This window comes from Nomascus leucogenys, chromosome 10 (genome assembly GCF_006542625.1).
Source record: "Nomascus leucogenys isolate Asia chromosome 10, Asia_NLE_v1, whole genome shotgun sequence".
Taxonomy (NCBI): domain Eukaryota; kingdom Metazoa; phylum Chordata; class Mammalia; order Primates; family Hylobatidae; genus Nomascus; species Nomascus leucogenys.
In genome coordinates, this window is record NC_044390.1 from 20,360,614 (window position 1) to 20,382,029 (window position 21,416).

The 21,416-nt window shown below is 33.4% G+C and overlaps 1 protein-coding gene across 1 annotated transcript in view; it reads right to left on the reverse strand.

The window, feature by feature from the left end:
- LRRIQ1 (leucine rich repeats and IQ motif containing 1) overlaps positions 1 to 21,416 on the reverse strand; it is a 189,557-nt gene that overhangs the window by 147,990 nt on the left and 20,151 nt on the right. The window contains 5 exon segments of the mRNA XM_030819891.1: positions 6,739 to 6,769; positions 6,771 to 6,890; positions 6,892 to 6,932; positions 11,952 to 12,102; positions 13,436 to 13,588. Of these exon segments, the coding sequence (XP_030675751.1) occupies positions 6,739 to 6,769; positions 6,771 to 6,890; positions 6,892 to 6,932; positions 11,952 to 12,102; positions 13,436 to 13,588 (496 nt within the window).

A 21,416-nucleotide genomic window follows, 5' to 3' on the forward strand; every position in this document is an offset into this window, starting at 1 on the left:
TCAAGAAGTTAGAAAAATCTCAAATTAACAACTTAACATCACGCCTACAGGAACTAGAATACCAAGAACAAACTAACCCAATAAATAAGGGCAAAAAGAAAAAAAGCAGGCAGAATGAACAGAATAAAAAATAGTAAGATGGTTTAATCTCAAATACATCAATGATTATATGAAATTAATGATATAACTAATTAATTGCTAAGGACTAATGGCTACAAATCAAAGCCAGAGTTTGTAAGCCAGTCCAGATAAAGCAATAACAAAATCAACAAATTTTCATGTTACAAAAAAGAGACAAGCTGGAAACAAAATTTGTGGACATATTTTAAGTAAAAAGATAAAGGCTGGGCATGGTGGCGGCTCTTACACCTGTAATCCCAGCACTTTGGGAGGTGGAGGCAGGCGGATCCCGAGGTCAGGAGTTCGAGACCAGCCTGGCCAACATGGTGAAACCCCATCTCTACTAAAAATACAAAAAATTAGCCGGGCATGGTGGTGAGCGCCTGTAATCCCATCTACCCGAGAGGCTGAGGCAACAGAATTGCTTGAACCCGGGAGGCGGAGCTTGCAGTGAGCCGAGACAGAGTGAGACTCCATCTCAAAAAAAAAAAGGAAAAGATACATCATGTGAACACTAAACTAGTGGTTCTCAAAGTGTTGTCCAGAGACCTCCCAGAGATGCTTTTAAAGGTTCTGTAAGGTCAGTACTGCTTTCATAATAATTCCAAAATGCTATTTGGTTTTCCACTCTCATTTGGTCAAGAGAGTATAGTGGAGTTTTCCAGAGGCTACATGACTTGTGATATTATAGCAAATTGACTGCAGAGGCAAATATGAGAAGCCAGATGTCTTGTGTTAAGTTAGACATTAAAGATATTTACAAAAATGTGTAACAACACCCTTCTTCTCACTGTAACTCTTTGTTTAGAAAATAGAATTAACATTTATAAAATTTTTGTGAATCCAAAGTTTTTATTATTTGAAATTCTAAATGAATTAATAAAACGTAAAAATTTTGTTTTTTTTCGACTACTTGGCAATATTGCTAGACATAACCCATACAAATAAGTTATTTGAGAGAGGTGCTCAATAATTTTTGAGAATGTGAAACGGTCCTGCATCTAAAATAAAGCTCATTTAATTATATAAGACACAGAAGACTAAAGCAGAAAGCTTTACTACCTATGAAAAGCGACGTTTTAAAATGATGAAACTGGTCAATTTAACAGAAACACATAACAGTTATAAATTTGCAGGCACCAAGTAGCATGCCCTCAAAAACATTTAAAGTAAAAAATATATAAGAATAAAAAGATTGAACTACAATAATCATGAGAGTCATTGCTAATATTATCAGTACCACACTTAATCAACAGGCAGGTGGCACAACAAAAATATGTAGGTTCTGAAGTAGGCCGTCCTGAGTTGTAAAAAACAGGCCTACTCCCGAACTAGCTATTTGAAGGTAGACAAGTAACTTAACTTCTCTGAGCTTTAGCTTTTATATTTATAGAGTGAGGGTAACTTCACCTCATTATGAGGATTAAAAATAATATTATATAGGATTTTCACATGATAGCTACTAAAAATGATAGCTATTATTATTTCCCAATAATTATTCTTAATAAAACAAGGAGTTTATAAATTTGTGGTGACCAAATAAGGCTTCAGAGAGGGCTGAATTTTGAGTCAAACTTTAAAGGAGAAACAGAATATTAATATACATTCCAAAAACTCTATTAATAACTGATTAAACAGTAATCGATTCCATAAATGCACTTGGATGGAAGGTTCTAGATGTAAGGATGGGAGGGTTCTAGATGTAAATGAAGTTAGAGTAGGTTGCTACCCTTTGCTTTAATCTTAATTTTTTTTTTTTTTTTTTGAGACAGGGTCTCGTTCTGGTGCCCAGGTTGGAGTGCATTGGTGTGATTTCGGCTTACTACAGCCTTGATCCCCCAAGCTCAAGTGATCCTCCCATCTCAGCCTCCCAAATAGCTGGAGCCACAAGCATACACCACCCCACCTGGCTTATTTTTTTATTTTTATTTTTATTTTTTTAGTAGAAATGAGGTCTCACTGTGTTGCCCAGGCTGGTCTCGAACTCGTGAGCTCAAGCAATCTGCCCAGCTTGGCCTCCCAAAGTGCTGTGATTACAGGTGTAAGCCACCATGCCTGTCCTAATTTTACAAATTCTTTACTGTCAAATAAAGGCTGACAACTGAGTAAAATAAACTTACAGCAAGTCCTATCTTAGGATACCATTAATTCCTTAACACCTCTAAGAAAATTATTCTTTCCCAGATAAAATATCCAATATTTCTTCCCCTGCCCCATTCAAAATAAAACAAACAATAGCCACAAAAATATTAAAGAGCCTTTTCAAAGGACTTAAATATAATACAAATAAAGACTTGCTTAAATATTGTTTAGCTTACTGGTTAAATATATTCTTTTAACAGCTCTTTTAAAGTTTCCTAGATCTCACAAAACAAAACTTAAGTCAAGTGTGTTTACTCTTCAAAGGGCTCATGCCCATGGCAAAATTAACTTTCGGCCATACTTTCTACAAATATCTATTTCAAATAATTCTTCCCACAGAAATGAGCCAATGGTCTAATAAAACATTCCTGCCACAGGGGAGAAAATTCTGTAAGGAACAGCAAAATTAAAAATGTTAAATTAGGCTGGAGGTTTTTCACTGGAGATCAATCTCCTTCAGCTGTTCACTGATTGCCATGTCTGATGGTTTTTCATTCACACATACAAATATACAAAGTTGCATTTGAGATTTTTTAATTTTAGTGCAAAAGTACTTCAGGATTATACATGTTGTATAGAAAGAGTAATACTGAAACAGGAATCAGGAAACTTGGATCCCAGCCCTACCTCTGCCATGAGTTAGATGAAAACTATGTGAGTGTTTTTTCATCTGTAAACTAAGCAGCCTAGACTGGTGAGATACCTAAGATCCCTTTCAGCTTTACACTAAGCATGGTGTTGCCCTTCAAAACTAACAAGTAAGCTAGCACCATCTAGTGGACTCCAAAAAAAAAAAATCACTGAATAGGTAATAGTGAAAAAGATTCTTATAAGCAAAATGTCTAGAGTTCTCTTACTTTATTTTTCCTCCCAATGATTCAAAGACAATATTTGAAAGCAAGAATTATTCCAAGCACTATGAGCCACGATACAGCAATCAAGCCTATGTGAAAATGTTAAATTATTTCCATATCTTTCATATTTATAATACTAGTGGGCAATTTTCCAGAAAGCAACATTATCTAGAAAATAAAGTAGGAAAAAAACTCTTAGTATCTCTACTATTTACAATGATAATTTTTAGGAATATATGATGTGAAATTTATAAATTGGCAAATATATTGCTTAAATTAAAGAAATATGTTTTCAGATTAAAGTTTTCCTAAACAGAGACAGAAATATGAACAAGAATATAAAAATAATCATTTACTCTTACATGTTAACATTATATTTATTTTTATTTTTATCCAATATTTAATAAAAGAAATAAGTTATTCCAATTCCATATATATATATAAAATGTATATTACTATGATATTAAAGTCAAGAGAGTCATTTGTTTTGGGTGGAAAAAGTCAAGATAATCATTTATTTTGTTTATTGCTACATCCCCAGAAATATTTCAGTGCTGGAAAAGCGCTTATGCATATAGGTACTCAACAAATTCATTTTGAAAAAAATGTCAAAATCATTACATTTGTTCAGTATAAAGAGTTTTAATGTAGTATAAAAATACTAGTAATCTTAATTATTAAATGTATATTTATTTAAAAAGTAGAAGAATGGGGTAATTTAAAAATTAGGCACTAGGGATAGACTGCTGAGTTTCAAATCCTGTCTCTATCATTCACTAGCTGTGTAATTTTAGATAATTTACTTTACTTCTTTGTGTCTCAGTTTTCTTATCTGGTGTGGTTGGAATTTTTTTTTTTTTTTTTGAGACAAGGTTTCTGTTTGTCACCCAGCCTGGAGTGCAGTGGCATGATCACAGCTCACTGCAGTCTCATGAGATCCTCTCAACTCAGCCTCCCGAGTAGCTGGGAATGCAGGAGCGTGCCACCATGCTCAGTGATACAGTTTGGATATTTCTCCCTGTCCAGATCTCATGTTGAATTCTAATCCTCAATGCTGGAGGTGGAGCCTGCTGGGAGGTGTTTGGATCATGGGGGCGGGTCCATCAGGGCTTGGTGCTGTCTTGGAGATAGAGTTCTCACAAGATCTGGTTATTTAAAAGTATATGGCAATATCCCCACCACCACCACATTCTGTCTCCCTTCCTCCTGCTTTTGCCTTGCAACGTGCCTGCGCCAGCTTCACCTTCTGCCATGATTGTAAGCTTCCTGAGGCCTCTCTAGAAGCCAAGCAGATGTCAGTACCATGCTTCCTGTAAAGCCTGCAGAACCATGAGCCAATTAAATCTCTTTTGTTTTACCTAGTCTTGGGTATTTCTTTATAGGAAGGCATAAATGGCCTAATACACCTAGTTAATAAAAAAAAAAAAAAAGTGTAGAGGCAGGGCCCCACTATGTTGCCCAGTTTGGTCTTGAACTTCTGGCCTTAAGTGATCCTCCCTTTTTGGCTTCCCAAAGTGCTGGGATTATAAGTGTGAGCCACTGTGCCCGACCGAAAATATTTAATGGTACCTAACTCACGCCAGTGATGTGAAAAGCAAATGAGTTAATTTGTATAAAGCACTTAAATACCTGTTGGTAAGAAAGCTATCTATTACTATATAATACTAAATTGTATTTTTATGTAAATAAAATGCATAAAATAACTTTTTTCAAATACGGACTTATTCAAAATTAATTTAGTTTTAAAATTTTCTGCTAGAAAGTCAATGAAATTCAACATAAAATAAGAGAAATAAAGACAACTAGATTTTAAATTATAAATCCCCTGTTTTTCATTTGCTTTGGCTATTCTTACTTTAAAAACTAACTGAAAAATACTAACTCAAAGTACTAAAGGTTTTCCATGAACCATTTTATAAACTTTAACAATCATATGGCAACATTCATTCAATATATTTTTTGCCACATCTCATATAGAAAACACAGTTTTACCAATTTTGCCTTAAATTTACTTATGGGAAATTTCAAACAAAGGACAACATGAAAGATTTTCTTATTTAAAACTGGTCATAAAATAGAGAGTAGAAGGATGTTACCAGAAGCTGCGAAAGGTAGTGAGGGACTGGGAGGAGTTGGGGATGCTTGCTTAATGTATATATATAAAAAAATACAGAATGAATGAATAAGACCTACTATCTGATAGCACAATAGCATGATAGTTAATAATAACATAATTGTACATTTTAATATAACTAAAAGATTGTAATTTGTTTGTAGAAACAAAGGATAAACGTTTGAGGGGATAGATACCCCATTTTCCATGATATGATTATTACACATTGCATGCCTATGTCAAAACATCACATGTATCCCATAAATATATACACCTACTATGTACCCACAAAAATAAAAATTAAAAAATAAAATAAAACTGATATGAATATTTCACATTATATTTTTATTTTTACAACTGCATAGTTTAATTAGAATGGAAAACATTCATAACTAATTTCAAATAAATTGCCTTAAAAAGATTGACACATTCACTATTCTCATTCACTTAAATGCAAATAGTATCAACCAAATAAATATGTACATTAATATTTTCTAATAAAAAGAATAGCGTTAACATTACATATTAACTACTGTGATAACTATAGCACAGTAAGAATTAGAAACAAATTAAACTTGAAACTACCAATGTGAAATATTGTGGTATTGCTTCCAATTTTATTTCACCTCCTTAAGAAATATTATAGCATGGAATAGTAACTCAATAACTTACAAACACAAATCTATCTTTGTCTCCCTTCATAAGAGTTCTTAGCATCAATATATCACTGAAAAGACAAAATCTATGCTTTTCGCTTAGCTCAATCAGAATCTCTAAGCAGTTCCTGAAGATGAAAAACAGACTCCAATTGCTCTTCAGAAAATCTACTTTCTCATGTATACTATTCTCACACTCAATAAATACAGTGTTTTCATTGTACCCAACAGACACCAAAGAAGTCTTTTACCTTGTTTGCGCTGTACTGCATGCACAGAGATATCTCAGGTTTATCAATTAATACTATGGCAGTTTTCAAATAAATCTTACTGATATCCTATCCCAGGAAATCCACTACTTACCAAAAAAATTCCGTACAGCACTGCTGGCAACGAAAATGAAGTAAATGGGAATTCAAGCATTTCTTTTTTTACAAACAGCCTTTTTTTTCTTTTTAAAGTTTGCTTCAGTGTGTGCCAATATAGTAACATACATTATCAATGCACTTGCCTTCACTCCAACAACAACAAAATTATTTTAAACTAAAATTTTAAAGTAAAAATATTTGTGTCAAAACTATCAGCATTTCCATATGGGAGAAGTCATAGTAATCCCAAAGCAGGCAGCACAAGAACGCGGGCAAATAAACACATTAAAGCATATTATATGTTATATTTTCAAAAGTGTGCCTTGAAATGTTTGCAAAATAAAGCTTAGTTTGTGAAAACAGCTATATTTTTCCTATATTTAAAAAAATAAAGGAGATGATGGTGACTGCCTAGATCCAACTCTCCCCATACCTCCTCCAGAAATCCATGAAGAGTAACAAAATAAAAAATAAACACAACTTACAATTCCAGTATAAGTGGGAGATAAGGAAATTAACAATCTGAATTTTTTGTAAGTGAAGTAATAGATATCTGGGACCAACATAATCCAGTTGGAATCCAGACTTGTGCGAGGGATAAGTAAGAAGTGGACGTGCCCAAGTGATGGCAGACCCCCTGTATTGTCAACAAGGTTTTCTTCCAGAAAGAAGGAATATCCTGAGAAGGATGACAGAATTAAGACCAAATATATAAGGTGAATTAATAAATGCAAGTGGTTATAGCTTATATGAGAAAAAAATTTAAACTTGGAGCAAAAAATAAAACCTAAATCTATACTGTATAAAAATAAATGTCTAAACTTGATTCAAAAGGTTAAAAATAAAAAAGATGGGCAGGTAGGCAAACAAAAATTAAAATAAACCATATCAGACAAGGTAGAATTTAGTTTCAAAGGCATTAAAGAGAAAATGAAAAAAACATAATAGTCAAAGCTAAAATTTACAAAAAAGATAAGGCATTTATACAATTGCATGGTAGTAACATTCACAAAACAGAAACCAAAGGATTTACCAAAAAAAAAAGGCTGATTAACGACAAATCAATAACAGGCAAATTCACACGCAACTTCCTCAGTCCAAAGTAAATCAAGCAAACAGAACACCTTTAAAAAAATTATCAGTAAGGTAGATCTTATACATACAAAATAAACTCTTTATCCCAATAATAAAAAACCCTGCCTCCTTTTCAAGTACATCTAAAACATTAACGAAAATTGACCACATATTAGATTAGCAAGAGAGCCAAAATAAGTTCCAAAATGAGAAATAGCACAAAAATTATTCTCCGGCTATAAAGCAATAAAACTAAAAAGAATCACCAAAAAAATGACCTTTCTATATGGAAATTTTATATCTTAGGTAAAAGATTTTTTAAAACCCTAAAATTATAAAAATGATGAAAATATCTACATGTCACAAGTTACAGACTAAGCATTGCTCAGAGGAAAATCTACAGATTTAAGGATTTATATCAATACGATTGAAAAAATTTAAAAATAATTGAATTAAATATTTAACTCAAAATAGAAAAGAACAGCATAATAAACAGAAAAGAAAAAGCCAAGAAACTAGTATTATCATGCATTTGTGGTAAAAGTACTAAATGGCAGTGATATGGTTTGGTTGTGTCCCCACCCAAATCTCACCTTGAATTATAATAATCCCCACACGTCAAGGGCAGGCCAGGTAGAGATAACTGAATCATGGGAGAAGTTTCCTCCATACTGTTCTTGTGGCAGTGAATAAGTCTCACAAGATCTGATGGTTTTATAAATGGGAGTTCCCCTGCACAAGCTCTTTGGCCTGCCGCCATGTAAGACGTCCCTTTGCTCTTGCATTGTCTTCCTCTATGATTTTGAGGCCCCAGCCATGTGTAACTGTGAGTCCATTAAACCTCTTTCCTTTATAAATCACCCATTCTCGGCTATGTCTTTATCAGCAGCATGAGAACAGGCAAAATATATATAAAGGGAGTCTGACACTATCTTCCTAAATTATAGATATCTTTTGACCCATTGATACAAATTGCAGAAAATTAACCTGAAGATATATCTGATCAAATATGAAATTAAATAGATGTCATATTCATTATGGTAATATGAAAGATTGGAAACCACTCAATATCCATCAGCAAGGCAAAAATAGGAAAACTCTGGTTATTTCACACAGTAGAATATTAAGTAGCTATGGAAAAAGAATTATAAATTCCATAATATGTTGTTAAGTAAAAAAAGCATGACAAAGAATAGTACTTAAAATATGCTACATTTTGTGAGAGGATTAGCATACATACATGTATTTCCTTAGATATGTGCATATATATAGATGCACACATATATATGTTTTACATATTATATATGTAAATATTATACAAAAATTCCACATATAAAAGTAAATGGGAAAGAAGAGTGAAAAGGACAGGGACTAATGCACAATATCTTGAGTACGCTTTTTTAATGTAGTTTTCATTTTGGAATCATGAATCTGTGTTACATATAAAAGTTAAACACAACCAAATGGGAAAAGTGAATTAATTTATCAAATTAGTTAATTTACTAAACTAAATTATCAAATTTATAATCTAATCCCAAAGATGAAATATTTCAAATGATTTTATAACATACTATTTTAATCATATCTGTTTGGGATAGTGCAAGGACAAAAAAGGTAAATAAATCTTAAAATTAGTAAGTGATATTATAAATAGTAATAGTGGCATTGTTGTTTTGAAGCTATTTTATGGATAAGATATGGCAGGTGGTTATATTAATGTTGCCATAAACCAAGGAATATAGTGGAAGAAAAAATGAATACAGCTATAAGTCTAAAGCATATTTGCTATCCTCAATTCAAGTTCACAATACAAAATAATTAGAGTATCAAAACGAATAACAGAGCAACTGACTGAAATATTCTGAGCTATAAAAATGTCTATTTTCCTACGAATATTGAGAAAGAGAGAGAAAGGTAGAACAAGTAGTAAAACAAACTAAACAAACAAACAAACAAAAAACAAGTTGGCACCACTGAAAGTAACTAGGGTCACTAAGACTTTAAGAATTTCTCAATACAATAGTAAGCATTTAGCCCTGTCATTCTGCTACAAACCATTTCAGGATAACAAAATAGTTCTAACTGATTAAAGAATTCCAGCTTAAAGGCTGTGGAATAAATGATCAAATAGAAAACTCACAAATCACATCCTCTGCTGTGTTAATTGATCCAGGTCATATTAATCAATGGATGAACACTAGATGAAAGGTTGATGGCGAATTTATAATGGAGTGTTTAGGCTATCATCAGCTACACCAAACACTCAAGTGTAGCATCACTAAAAGTAAACTGTCAAATACTGTATGACTGCTGATGTAATCAAATATAAAGCACAGAACACCACCTATGAAGAATTCCTGCCAAAGCAGCTTACTTTTTAACTTAATCAAACCGTTTTTAACTAACTTCAATCTATAGAAAATACATGGCTTAAGAAACAATTTCATTAAAACTAAAAAAAGTAAATGGACAAAGCCTGAGGCAGGACATTCTGTAAGACAATTCACACAGGTTCTGCAACAAATCAATGGAATGGAAAAAAAAAAAAAGCCGTTAGGACTGCTGCAGGTTTAAGGAGACTTCAAAGACCTAGATAAATGTAATATATACTCATTATTGATGTTATGATTGGTGCCACAACAGAGACATAGATCAATGGAACAGAACAGAGCCCTCAGAAATAATGCCACATATCTACAACTATCTGATCTTTGACAAACCTGAGAAAAACAAGCAATGGGAAAAGGATTCCCTAGTTAATAAATGGTGCTGGGAAAACTGGCTAGCCATATGTAGAAAGTTGAAACTGGATCCCTTCCTTACACCTTATACAAAAATTAATTCAAGATGGATTAAAGACTTACATGTTAGACCTAAAACCATCAAAACCCTAGAAGAAAATCTAGGCAATACCATTCAGGACATAGGCATGGGCAAGGACTTCATGTCTAAAACACCAAAAGCAATGGCAACAAAAGCCAAAATTGACAAAGGGGATCTAATTAAACTAAAGAGCTTCTGCACAGCAAAAGAAACTACCATCAGAGTGAACAGGCAACCTACAAAATGGGAGAAAATTTTCGCAATCTACTCATCTGACAAAGGGCTAATATCCAGAATCTACAATGAACTCAAACAAATTTACAAGAAAAAAACAAACAACCCCATCAAAAAGTGGGAGAAGGACATGAACAGACACTTCTCAAAAGAAGACATTTATGCAGCCAAAAAAACACATGAAAAAATGCTCATCATCACTGGCCATCAGAGAAATGCAAATCAAAACCACAATGAGATACCATCTCACACCAGTTAGAATGGCGATCATTAAAAAGTCAGGAAACAACAGGTGCTGGAGAGGATGTGGAGAAATAGGAACACTTTTACACTGTTGGTGGGACTATAAACTAGTTCAACCACTGTGGAAGTCAGTGTGGTGATTCCTCAGGGATCTAGAACTAGAAATACCATTTGACCCAGCCATCCCGTTACTGAGTATATACCCAAAGGACTATAAATCATGCTGCTATAAAGACACATGCACACATATGTTTATTGCGGCACTATTCACAACAGCAAAGACTTGGAACCAACCCAAATGTCCAACAACGATAGACTGGATTAAGAAAATGTGGTAGATATACACCATGGAATACTATGCAGCCATAAAAAATGATGAGTTCATGTCCTTTGTAGGGACATGGATGAAGCTGGAAACCATCATTCTCAGTAAACTATCGCAAGGACAAAAAACCAAACACCGCATGTTCTCACTCATAGGTGGGAATTGAACAGTGGGAACACATGGACACAGGAAGGGGAACATCACACTCCGGGGACTGTTGTGGGGTGGGGGGAGGAGGGAGGGACAGCACTGGCCGATATACCTAATGCTAAATGGCAAGTTAATGGGTGCAGCACACCAACATGGCACATGGATACATATGTAACAAACCTGAACATTGTGCACATGTACCCTAAAACTTAAAGTATAATAATAATAATAGTAAAAAAAAAAAAAAAAGGACTGGACTTTAAGTAAGAACGGAGATCTTCATTGCTACCTATATAAATTATAAGATATCAGGAAGGAAGTAAATATAGTTACATGCAGATATAGCTCCGGAGGGACTGAGAAGTTTAGGGAGATGCAGCCTGATGAATCTTTCATGTGGTTTTAGCAACTTTATCTGAAGAAGGAAAGATAAGTCCAAGTGATGTATGTAGCTAATGAGAGTGGTGATGAAAAAGGTTTATCAGCAAACAGTTACAACAATTGCTAAGGCATTTGGGAAGCAGATGATCCATAAAAATATCATGGCACAATATCAAGGTGTTAGATTCCCATAGAGCTCAAATCACTAATGGTTGTAGGAAAAGAAAAAGAGAAGTAAATATACTAACTTAGGGTGCTGCTAAGAACTACAGAGTTGCCAGTGGTGGGAGAGCATATTCCTTTTATAGACATTAAAAGTAATTTTATTTTTCTAATCTAAATTTTAAAAGTATAACACAAATAAAATATGCAGATTTGTGATGGTGGCCTACTCCTAAAAAGGAATAAATAAAACACAATAAATTATGAGAAATAAATCTTTAAATATTAAAATTTCATTGTTCTTACCAATTCGAGTAATTTTATTATGTGACAGTTCAAGACACTGAATATTAGTACAGCCATCCAAACCATGAAGAGAAGTCAGTTGATTTTTATTAAGAAGAACAACACAGAGATTTTCCAAATTTTCACACTCAATCACCTCAATACGGTTTTCCTGAAGCAAATAACAAATGTAATTAGTTTTATTTCAATGGCCTATTCATGAACTATTTAAAGCTTTCAAAAAGAGGAAAGAAAGATGAGATAGGATCTCCAAATTAATATCTGAATCTTTAACTTCTAAGATAACCCTGCAATCTGTTATACTATTTGGATGAAAATATTAAGTAAACTAATAAATAATTAATTTTTAATATATTAAATATTATTGTTTTAAAATACAGAAAATACAGAGGACAACAAATATTTTAAACAATATAAATTTAGAAAGTTAATATATTGTCATTCTTGTTTCTCCCATCTTGAATGAGAATGGCTATTGTTGTTAATCAAGCCCTGTCTCACCATTGTATGTGGGGTGGCGGTAAATAATTTTTAATTTTAGATTGCAGATATCTGAGTTGAGAGGGCTTCACCTCAGTGGATGCATCCAAGGAACTGGACCTGGTGAGCCTCATCTCCACCTGGATCTGATTTAAATGAGAAAAGCCTGTGCTTCGAGCTTGAGCCCCATGCCTTAAGTTAATGATACTTTAGTGTATTTGGGATATGAATGTATTTTGCATATGGGAAAGATGTGAATCATTATAAGCCAGAGGATAGATTTTAATAGACTGTTACTTTGGTAGCTCCCAGTACACATCAGAAACCAATATTCGCATATCCATATGGTCCCCTTCCACATGACCTCAGGGCTTAGCCAATAAAACATTAGCCAACATGGTGTAAGCAGATGTTTTATAAGCACTTACATACTGCAGCATGTCTTTTAGGAACACTCACTCTTGAGATCCTGCTCTTGAGTAATACCCTACAAGCACCCTGGAAAGAAGCCCCAGATAACTAGAGAGATTCCCATCTTCCAGACAATCCTGCCAAGGCAGCAGACATATAAGGTAAGTGATTTAGGACATTCTAGCTCTAGCTTCCATCTCACTGCAGTTACATAAGAGACCCAGTAAATGCAATAGAAATCAGAAAAAATGTCCAGCCAAGTTTGGTCACAATTAATGGCCCACAGAACTATGAACAAATAAGATGGTTGTTGGTTTAAACTACTAAGTAATATAATCATTTGTTGTGCAGCAAAAGTAATGAAAACAATAACCATATTAGCTACAAAAAGAAATAGGACATTTTAGGTCATATCATCCAATAAACTTCCCTCTCTGCTTCTCAAAACTTTACCATAACACCTGATCTCTTCAGCCTCTGAGTTACAGGTTAGTTTAGTAATTGTTTCTTCAAAAGTGTCATTTCTGAAATGTAAATGTAAATCCATTTTATATTTTATTATAAAATAAATAACAGTAGGGCAGAGAGCATACCTGTGCATCAATGTACTTAAGTTTTTTACAATTACTCAGGCTGTGCAAAGAAGTTAATCCACAGCGTTGAAGGGATAGAAACTGAAGATTTGTACACTCTGCCAGTGTAGAGATACCACAGCCTGGCAAATCTTGAAATGTAACTGTTGTAACCTAGAGGAATCAAGAAAATTGGAGTGTATAGTGTTATTTAACAAAACTGAATATAAACAATATTAGCCTTACAAAACTGTTTAGAAAATTCATTTAAGAAAAGTAATACTATATGTTGAAGCCTAAATTTATTAACAATTCAATTTGTTAAGCTATCTGGCCTCTTTTGTTCCCCACATACAAGGACAAAATATTGCAATCATCTATGACAAATTCAAGTCCAAAGGTAAGATACATAAAAGCAACAACATAATCATATATTAGCTCACTCCCTGAGTTTTCACCAATTTTTTATTTTTAAAGTGGTATGGACTTCAAATTATACTACGCAGCTATAGTAACCAAAACAGCATGGTACTGGCATAAAAACAGACATACAGACCAATGAAACAGCACAGAGAATGCAAAAACAAATTCATACATCTACAGTTAACTCATTTTCAACAAAGCTGCCAAGAACATACATTGGAGAAAGGCCAGTCTCTTCAATAATGGTGCTGGAAAACACTAGATATCCATATGCAGAAAAATGAAACTAGACCCCCATCTCTTACCACACACAAAAATCAAATTAAAATAGATTAAACATACTTAAATCTAAGAACCCAAACTATGAAACTGATAATTTATTTTTTTAATTGGGGAAACTCTCCAGGACATAGGACTGGGCAAATATTTCTTGAGTAATACCCTACAAGCACAGGCAACCAAAGCAAAAATGGACAAATGGAATTACATCAAGTTAAAAAGCTTCTGTACAGCAAAGGAAACAATCAATAAAGTGGAGAGACCATCCACAGAAAGGGAATAATACTTGCAAACTATCCATCTGACAAGGGATTAGTAACTGGAATATATAAGAAGCTCAAACAACTCAATAGGAAAACGTCTCATAATCCAATCTAAAAATGGGCAAAAGATCTGAATAGATATTTCTCAAGAAAATATAGAAATGGCAAACAGTCATATGAAAAGGTGCTTATATCACTGATCATCAGATAAATGTAAATCAAAACGACGATGAGATATCAACTCACCCCAGTTAAAATGGCTTATGTGCAAAAGTCAGGCAAATGCTGGAGAGGATGTGGAGAAAAGGGAACCCTCTTACACTGTTGGTGGGAATGTGAATTAGCACAGCCACTGTGGAGAACAGTTTGGAGATTCCTCAAAAAACTGAGCTACCATATGTTCCAGCAATACCACTGCTAGGTATATATCCAAAAGAAACGAAATCAGTATAATGAAGAGTTATCTGTACCTCATTTTTATGGCAGTACTCTGCACAATAGCCAAGATTTAGAAGCAACCTAAGTGTTCATCAACAGAGAAATGAATAGAGAAAAAGTGGTACATATACACCATGGAGCACTATTCAGCCATCAAAAACAATGAGATCCTGCCATTTGCAACAATATAGATAAAATTGGAAGTCATTACGTGAAATAAACCAGGTACAGATAGACAAACTTTGCATATCCTCGCTTATTTGTGGGAACTACAAATAAAACAATTGAACTCATAGGATTCGAAAGTCAAATGATGGTTACCAGAGGCTGGAAGGGTAGTGGGGTGGGGTTGAGGGAAGTGGAGATGATGAATGGGTACAAAATATAATAAGATAAATGAGTATGATCTAGTATTTGATAGCACAATAGGGTGACTAAAGTCAATAATAATTTATTGTACATTTTAAAAGGAGTAAGAGTATAACTGGATTATTTGTAACACAAAGAAAGGGTAAATACTTGAGATAATGGATACCCCATCTACCATAATGTGATCATTATGCATTATATGCCTGAATCAAAATATATCATGTATCCCATAAATATATATACCTACTATGTACCCACAAAAGTTAAAAATTAGATTAAATAAAATCATTAGCTTTTGTAGGATTTTCATAGTTTGAGGTCTTCTATTTAAGTCTTTCATCTATCTTAAATTAATTTTTACGGGAAATACCCTTCTTTATGTCACCTTTGGCAAAGAATGTATGGCTAAGTCCTAAAAAGCAACTGCAACAAAAACAAAAGTTGACAAGTGGGGCCTAATTAAACTAGAGAGCTTCTGCACAGCTAGAGAAACTATTACAAGAGTAAACAGACAATGTACAGAATGGGAAAAAAAATTTGTAGACTATGCACCGGACAAACATATAATATCCAGCATCTACAAGGAACTTAAATCAGCAAGAAAAAAGCAAATAACCCCATGAAGAAGTGGGCAAAGAACATGAACACAGATGTTTTGAAAGAAGACATACACGTGGCCAACAAACATGAAAAAATGCTCAACACCACTACTCATCAGAGAAATGCAAATAAAAACCACAATGAGATACCATCTCACATCAATTAGAATGGCTTTTGCTCAAAAGTCAAAAAATAATAGATGTTGGTGAGGTTACAGAGAAAAGGGAACACCTGTTCATTGTTGGTAGCGATATAAATTAGTTAAGCCACTGTGGAAAGCAGTTCGGAGATTTCTCAAAGAACTAAGAGTTGAACCACCATTCAACCCACCTATCCCATTACTGGATATATATCAAAAGAAAAATAAATCATTCTACCAAAAAGACACATATACCAGTATGTTCATCGCAGCACTATTCACAATACCAAAGACATGGAATCAACCCAGATGCTCATCAACGGTGGATTAGATTTTTTAAAAAAATAGTAGTACATATATAGCCTGGAAAAATATATAGCCATAAAAAATGAAATCATGTCTTTTGCAGCAACATGGTTGCAAGTGGAAACCAGTATCCTAAGCCAACTAACACAGAAACAGAAAACCAAATAACCACACATTCTCTTTTATAAGTGGGAACTAAAATTTGGGTAAACAAGGACATAAAGATAGGAACAACAGACACTGGGGAAAACAAGAAGTGGTGAAAGGAAGGAGACAAGAGTCGAAAAACTACCTGTTGGGTACTATGCTCACTACCTGGGTGACAGGTTCAATCATGCTCCAAACTTCAGCATCATGCAATATACCTTTATAACAAAGCTGCATTTGTACCCTTGAACTTAAAGTAAAAGTTAAAAATCATTAGCTTGATAGGAATATTCTTGTGTATACCATACTTTAAATTATAAAAATATTATATTAAAATTGGAAGCATTATTATTTCAAAAAACACTAAAAAAGTATAAAATTTTAGAATGCAGTAACTCCTCTTTGTACGGAACATTTCCTGTGCATTAAATTAAACTAAAAGTTTTAAATTTACATATTTACGTAAGTAAATTGAAGGACCATGTGTTCACGGTGATCTAAAGAAAGGAATTAGACCACTCTGTTTTAAGTATCAAAAGCAATAATTAAAACTTCAGATAAATACGACTTCTAGTTTCAAAATCATTTTAGGAATGTCTCAATTATTCATAATCTAAAGCAATTTTGAAACAAATTTATTTTTAATAATTTTTTCAGAAAGAAAATATACTAATCAATTTGTATGGAGATAACTTCTATGTACTGCCTAGTTAATCTGTAACAAACAGATATACATTCTGTAATTGGAAAACTGGCTCTACACTAAAAATGAAAACATTATTTAGAATTGAGCACTTAAAAATCGAAAATTCAACAATTACAGCTGTATAGTAACAAATGCTACTCAACATTATAATTTACATTATTCATTGTGATTTAGTAACATGTTGCTTTCAATCAACTATACAAGCACAATTAAGTTCTAGTTATTTATGATGTGGCAATTTCTGTCCTTTAATCTTATTACAGTACAGAAGTAACTGCTACAGTATCCTTGTTAGTGGTATTTACTTTTGAATATGGGGAGCTTCCTATTTCCTCCTTTAATTGAAGCTCTTTTCATTGAACATTTTTTAAAAAATCTTTATAGTATAGCAATATACTCCTCTACTCGACCACATATTTTTCCAAATATATGAGATCAAAATAAATGTTTGTATTAATTATGGATACATGTATGACAGGAGCCACATACATAAAACCACTTTATGCTTCAAAATTAAGGTCAATATAGAATTAGTAATCATATGTTCATTACTGTATGGTCAACTTGAAAAACAGCAATTGGAGCATAATGGGTGTTGGGTAAATGTTTCTTAAAATAAATAAATGAATGAACTTCCCTAGCCTGTGGCAAAACTCAACTATATTTATAGCACTCATACTTCCTTTTTCTTATAAAGAATTATGTAAAAACATTTGAAAAAGTTATACTTTCAGACTCTCATGACTTGAGAATGAACTATTTCACCTATAGAAGCTACGAAACACTTACTATATTTTAATAACAGATTCCAAATCAATTTTCTACTTAATCATCTGTATTTTCCTAAATCCTTTACAGCCCATTGTAGATAAAATTCCCTAACTCAGCAATATACTTTTTAGAGATTTTATTCTCAATTATTCTTGAGTTCAACCTAAGAAGTGTCAGTCATCTATGGTAAACGCAATTACAAAATAATGCAAGAAACAAGTCTATTTTTTTTTTTTTTACTTTTTCAGAACATCTATTCAGTGATCCAATCTCAAATCTATTTGGCAGGGAAAAATAATACTGTTTTAAAAATCAGCTGCAAAGGGACTGAGTCCAAGGTTTGATTAGTGGTTTGAATAAAACAGCTACAAAATAATTTCAGGTAAGTCACCTATTATTCCAATAGCAGTTCATTACAATTTACTTTGTATAAGAGAAGTGAGACTTCTTGATCTAAAAGTTAATAAGCAGCTAAAATATTATTATTCATGTTATGGTACAAAGCAATATTTAAAAATCCTTAAGCTCGGTGCCCTTTTTTGTGGTGGTTATTACTTAATACAAGTTATCATTAGTAGCAAAATGCTAAAAATAAAAAATAGTTAAAACATTTAAAAATAAAAAATAAAAATATATTCATTACCTATAATTATTGCTCTTTAGTCTCCTCTTTTGAGATATTACTGAATATAACCCAATGGTCTAGTATTTTCAACTTTATAACTTTTTTGATGAAACGGGCTATTAAGCAGCCCTCAAAAACAATCCATTTGCCTTCTCTTTGCTTGCTTGAGACCCACATTTGACAAGTGATATTAGAAGCCCTGGGCCATGTTCTTTACATACAGCATTTTAAAACTCAATGATCCTATATAATAGATTTTGCTCTTCCAGTTTGTGAAAGAAAAAACTGAGGCTCATACAGGTCAAGCATTTGCATAAGGTGGCACAGCCAGTAAGTGGCAGAAATAAAATTAGAAATAGTCTTAACATAGAACTTAGTAGTCTAATAAGCTACACTTCAATAATTTTACATTAATTTCCTCTTCAGTCAATACACTTTATCTAAACTGTGAAACTGGTAGTAATGAGGAGATAAGATTAACATTCAATTGCAGTTCTTTTTTTTAATTATACTTTAGGTTACATGTATACATGGGATACATGTGCAGAACGTGCAGTTTTGTTATATAGGTATACACGTGCCACGTGCCGTGGTGGTTTGCTGCATCCATCAACCTGTCCTCTACATTAGATATTTCGACTGGAATTCTTTATTCATCCATTTATTCATCCCCCCACCCATCCATCCTATAATCAGGTAATGAAAGTCATTACAGATAGTTCCTGACGAGATAGTTTAACGTAGAATTTTTTTTAATTTTATGATGGTGTGAGATCAATAGACATTTAGTTGAAACCATACTTCAAATTTTGAATTTTGATCTTTTCCCACGCTAGCAATATAAAGTATGATAATCTCTCACAATGTCAGGCAATGGGAGGGAGCTGCAGCTCCCAGTCAGCCACATGATCATGAGGGTAAACAACAAATACTTTACAGTGTACCACGTTGCCAGATGATTTTGCCCAGTTGTAAGCTATGTAGGTTTATTTGGATGTAACTTCACTGTAACTTGAGGAGTATCTTTATTTGCCTGGCAATGTGTAAAGAAGTATGAACAAAACAAAGATCTGATTTATGTCTTGAAGTCTCAAAGTAAGAGATTAATGTAAGCAAAATGAATGCATTACTGGGAGACAATAAACTTTTCTAAGTTGATCTCCAGAAGGACATCCCAAGGATGGCAGTGAGTGGTCAGGATAAAGACAAAGATCTGAAACTAAAAGATCAGAAAGTCAAAAAGAAACTGAGCCATGGATCAGTAGTAACAGTGGTGAATAAAGACACCATGGTAAGCCATCTACCAAACAATCTTTACAGGAGTTGTCTGGTAACAAAAGATGATATTTTCTTAACGTTTTAGCATGTATATGGCACATTTACATGTATTTTTCATCTTTATACTGTCTATTTGATGCTTCAAAGCCAAATTAAAAGCTTGAGATAGTTGCTTTAAGAAGTGATGAGAGGATTATGGTGCCCTTTAGAACATCGCTACTCAGATTAGTCCATTCACCAGCACCAACATCATCATTTAGAATCATTGCAAGAATGGAGAATGGGTGGATCACCAGACCTATTGAATAAGAATCCACATTTCAACAAAGCTTCAGGTATTCTATAGATTTTAATAGTTTGCCAGGCCTTGCTCAAAGAAGTAAAAGAAAGAGTTAATTATCATTTTATGTAAATTGACAAGCATTCGAAAGAAGGAACAGAGAGTGAGCTGGAGAAGAAATGTCAAGGAGAAAGAGGTTCACACATCTTAACTTCCTTCTCATTGGACAGAACAGAGACCTACAAAGAAAGGGAGGAACACTACTGTTTCTGTAACTTCATTTTCACTTTTGAAGCAAGTACACTGTAGGCATGAAGCCATCACTCGTGCCTAGCTTTAACAGATACTCACGAGGAAAATTAAATAATTGCTAATGTTATCATATTGGAAGGCCTGCAGCAATACGTTAGAGAAAGAAAAGTGCTTAAACATGATTCCAGAGATAACATACCCAAGGAAAAAATCAGGGAAGAGCAGATGAGAGATTCTATATGTAGCTCTACAGACCTGATAGATGTGGCAAATACATTACCCAGGAAATAAAAGACACTTAAAAGTGTATGTCCCAGTTCTCACCTCTTATATTGCTATTTCATATACCACAAATCTCTTCAAAATCCCACTATTTTATTATTCTCTCACAGGATACTCTGAAGTCTTATTTACAGCAATTCTCAAGATCCATAATAACGCATTTATGTGTGGATTTGTTTAAGCTCCGTAAAGGAAAAGACTGGGTTTTCTTTGCTTTTATTTAGTCCACTAATAAATATTGATCATCTTATTGGATAGATGAATATTTGCGGAGTGAATAAACAAAATAATGTTTATCTATTAATATGATTGTTCTTTCTCCTAGGCATCTGTCTAGCAAGAAAGTCTATCAAGAAACTAAATAAACTTTATTGAATACATTTGACTTTCAGGCCTTGGCTAAATATATGTATTTTAATCATAAGTCCTTTCTAGTGTTACACTGTTTAAAATATTATTTTCTCTTTTTCTATATGTTTATTAGTTTCTATGTCTTAATTTTGGTTGAAACTATATTCTCCATAACCATATAAAATTAGAAACATTTGATGACAACTATTTTACATTTCAGACATACATGCACCACCTTTAAACAGCACACGCTAAATAATTGTTTCTAGATAGGAATTCTAGGGTCTTTAGGGTCTTCTATCATGCAAGTCCTTCTTTCACAACAGTGGTCATGGACAGGAAATCCACTTTATTCCAAAGGGAGCCACTAGGTGGTGTGGTGGCTCAAGTCTAAAGCAAACTTCTGTTTACTTAAGAGTTTCCTACTATAATTCTAACCCTAACTTTCTATATGCTTCCATTCTTTGAGGTTTAAATAATACTGTAGGGCCCT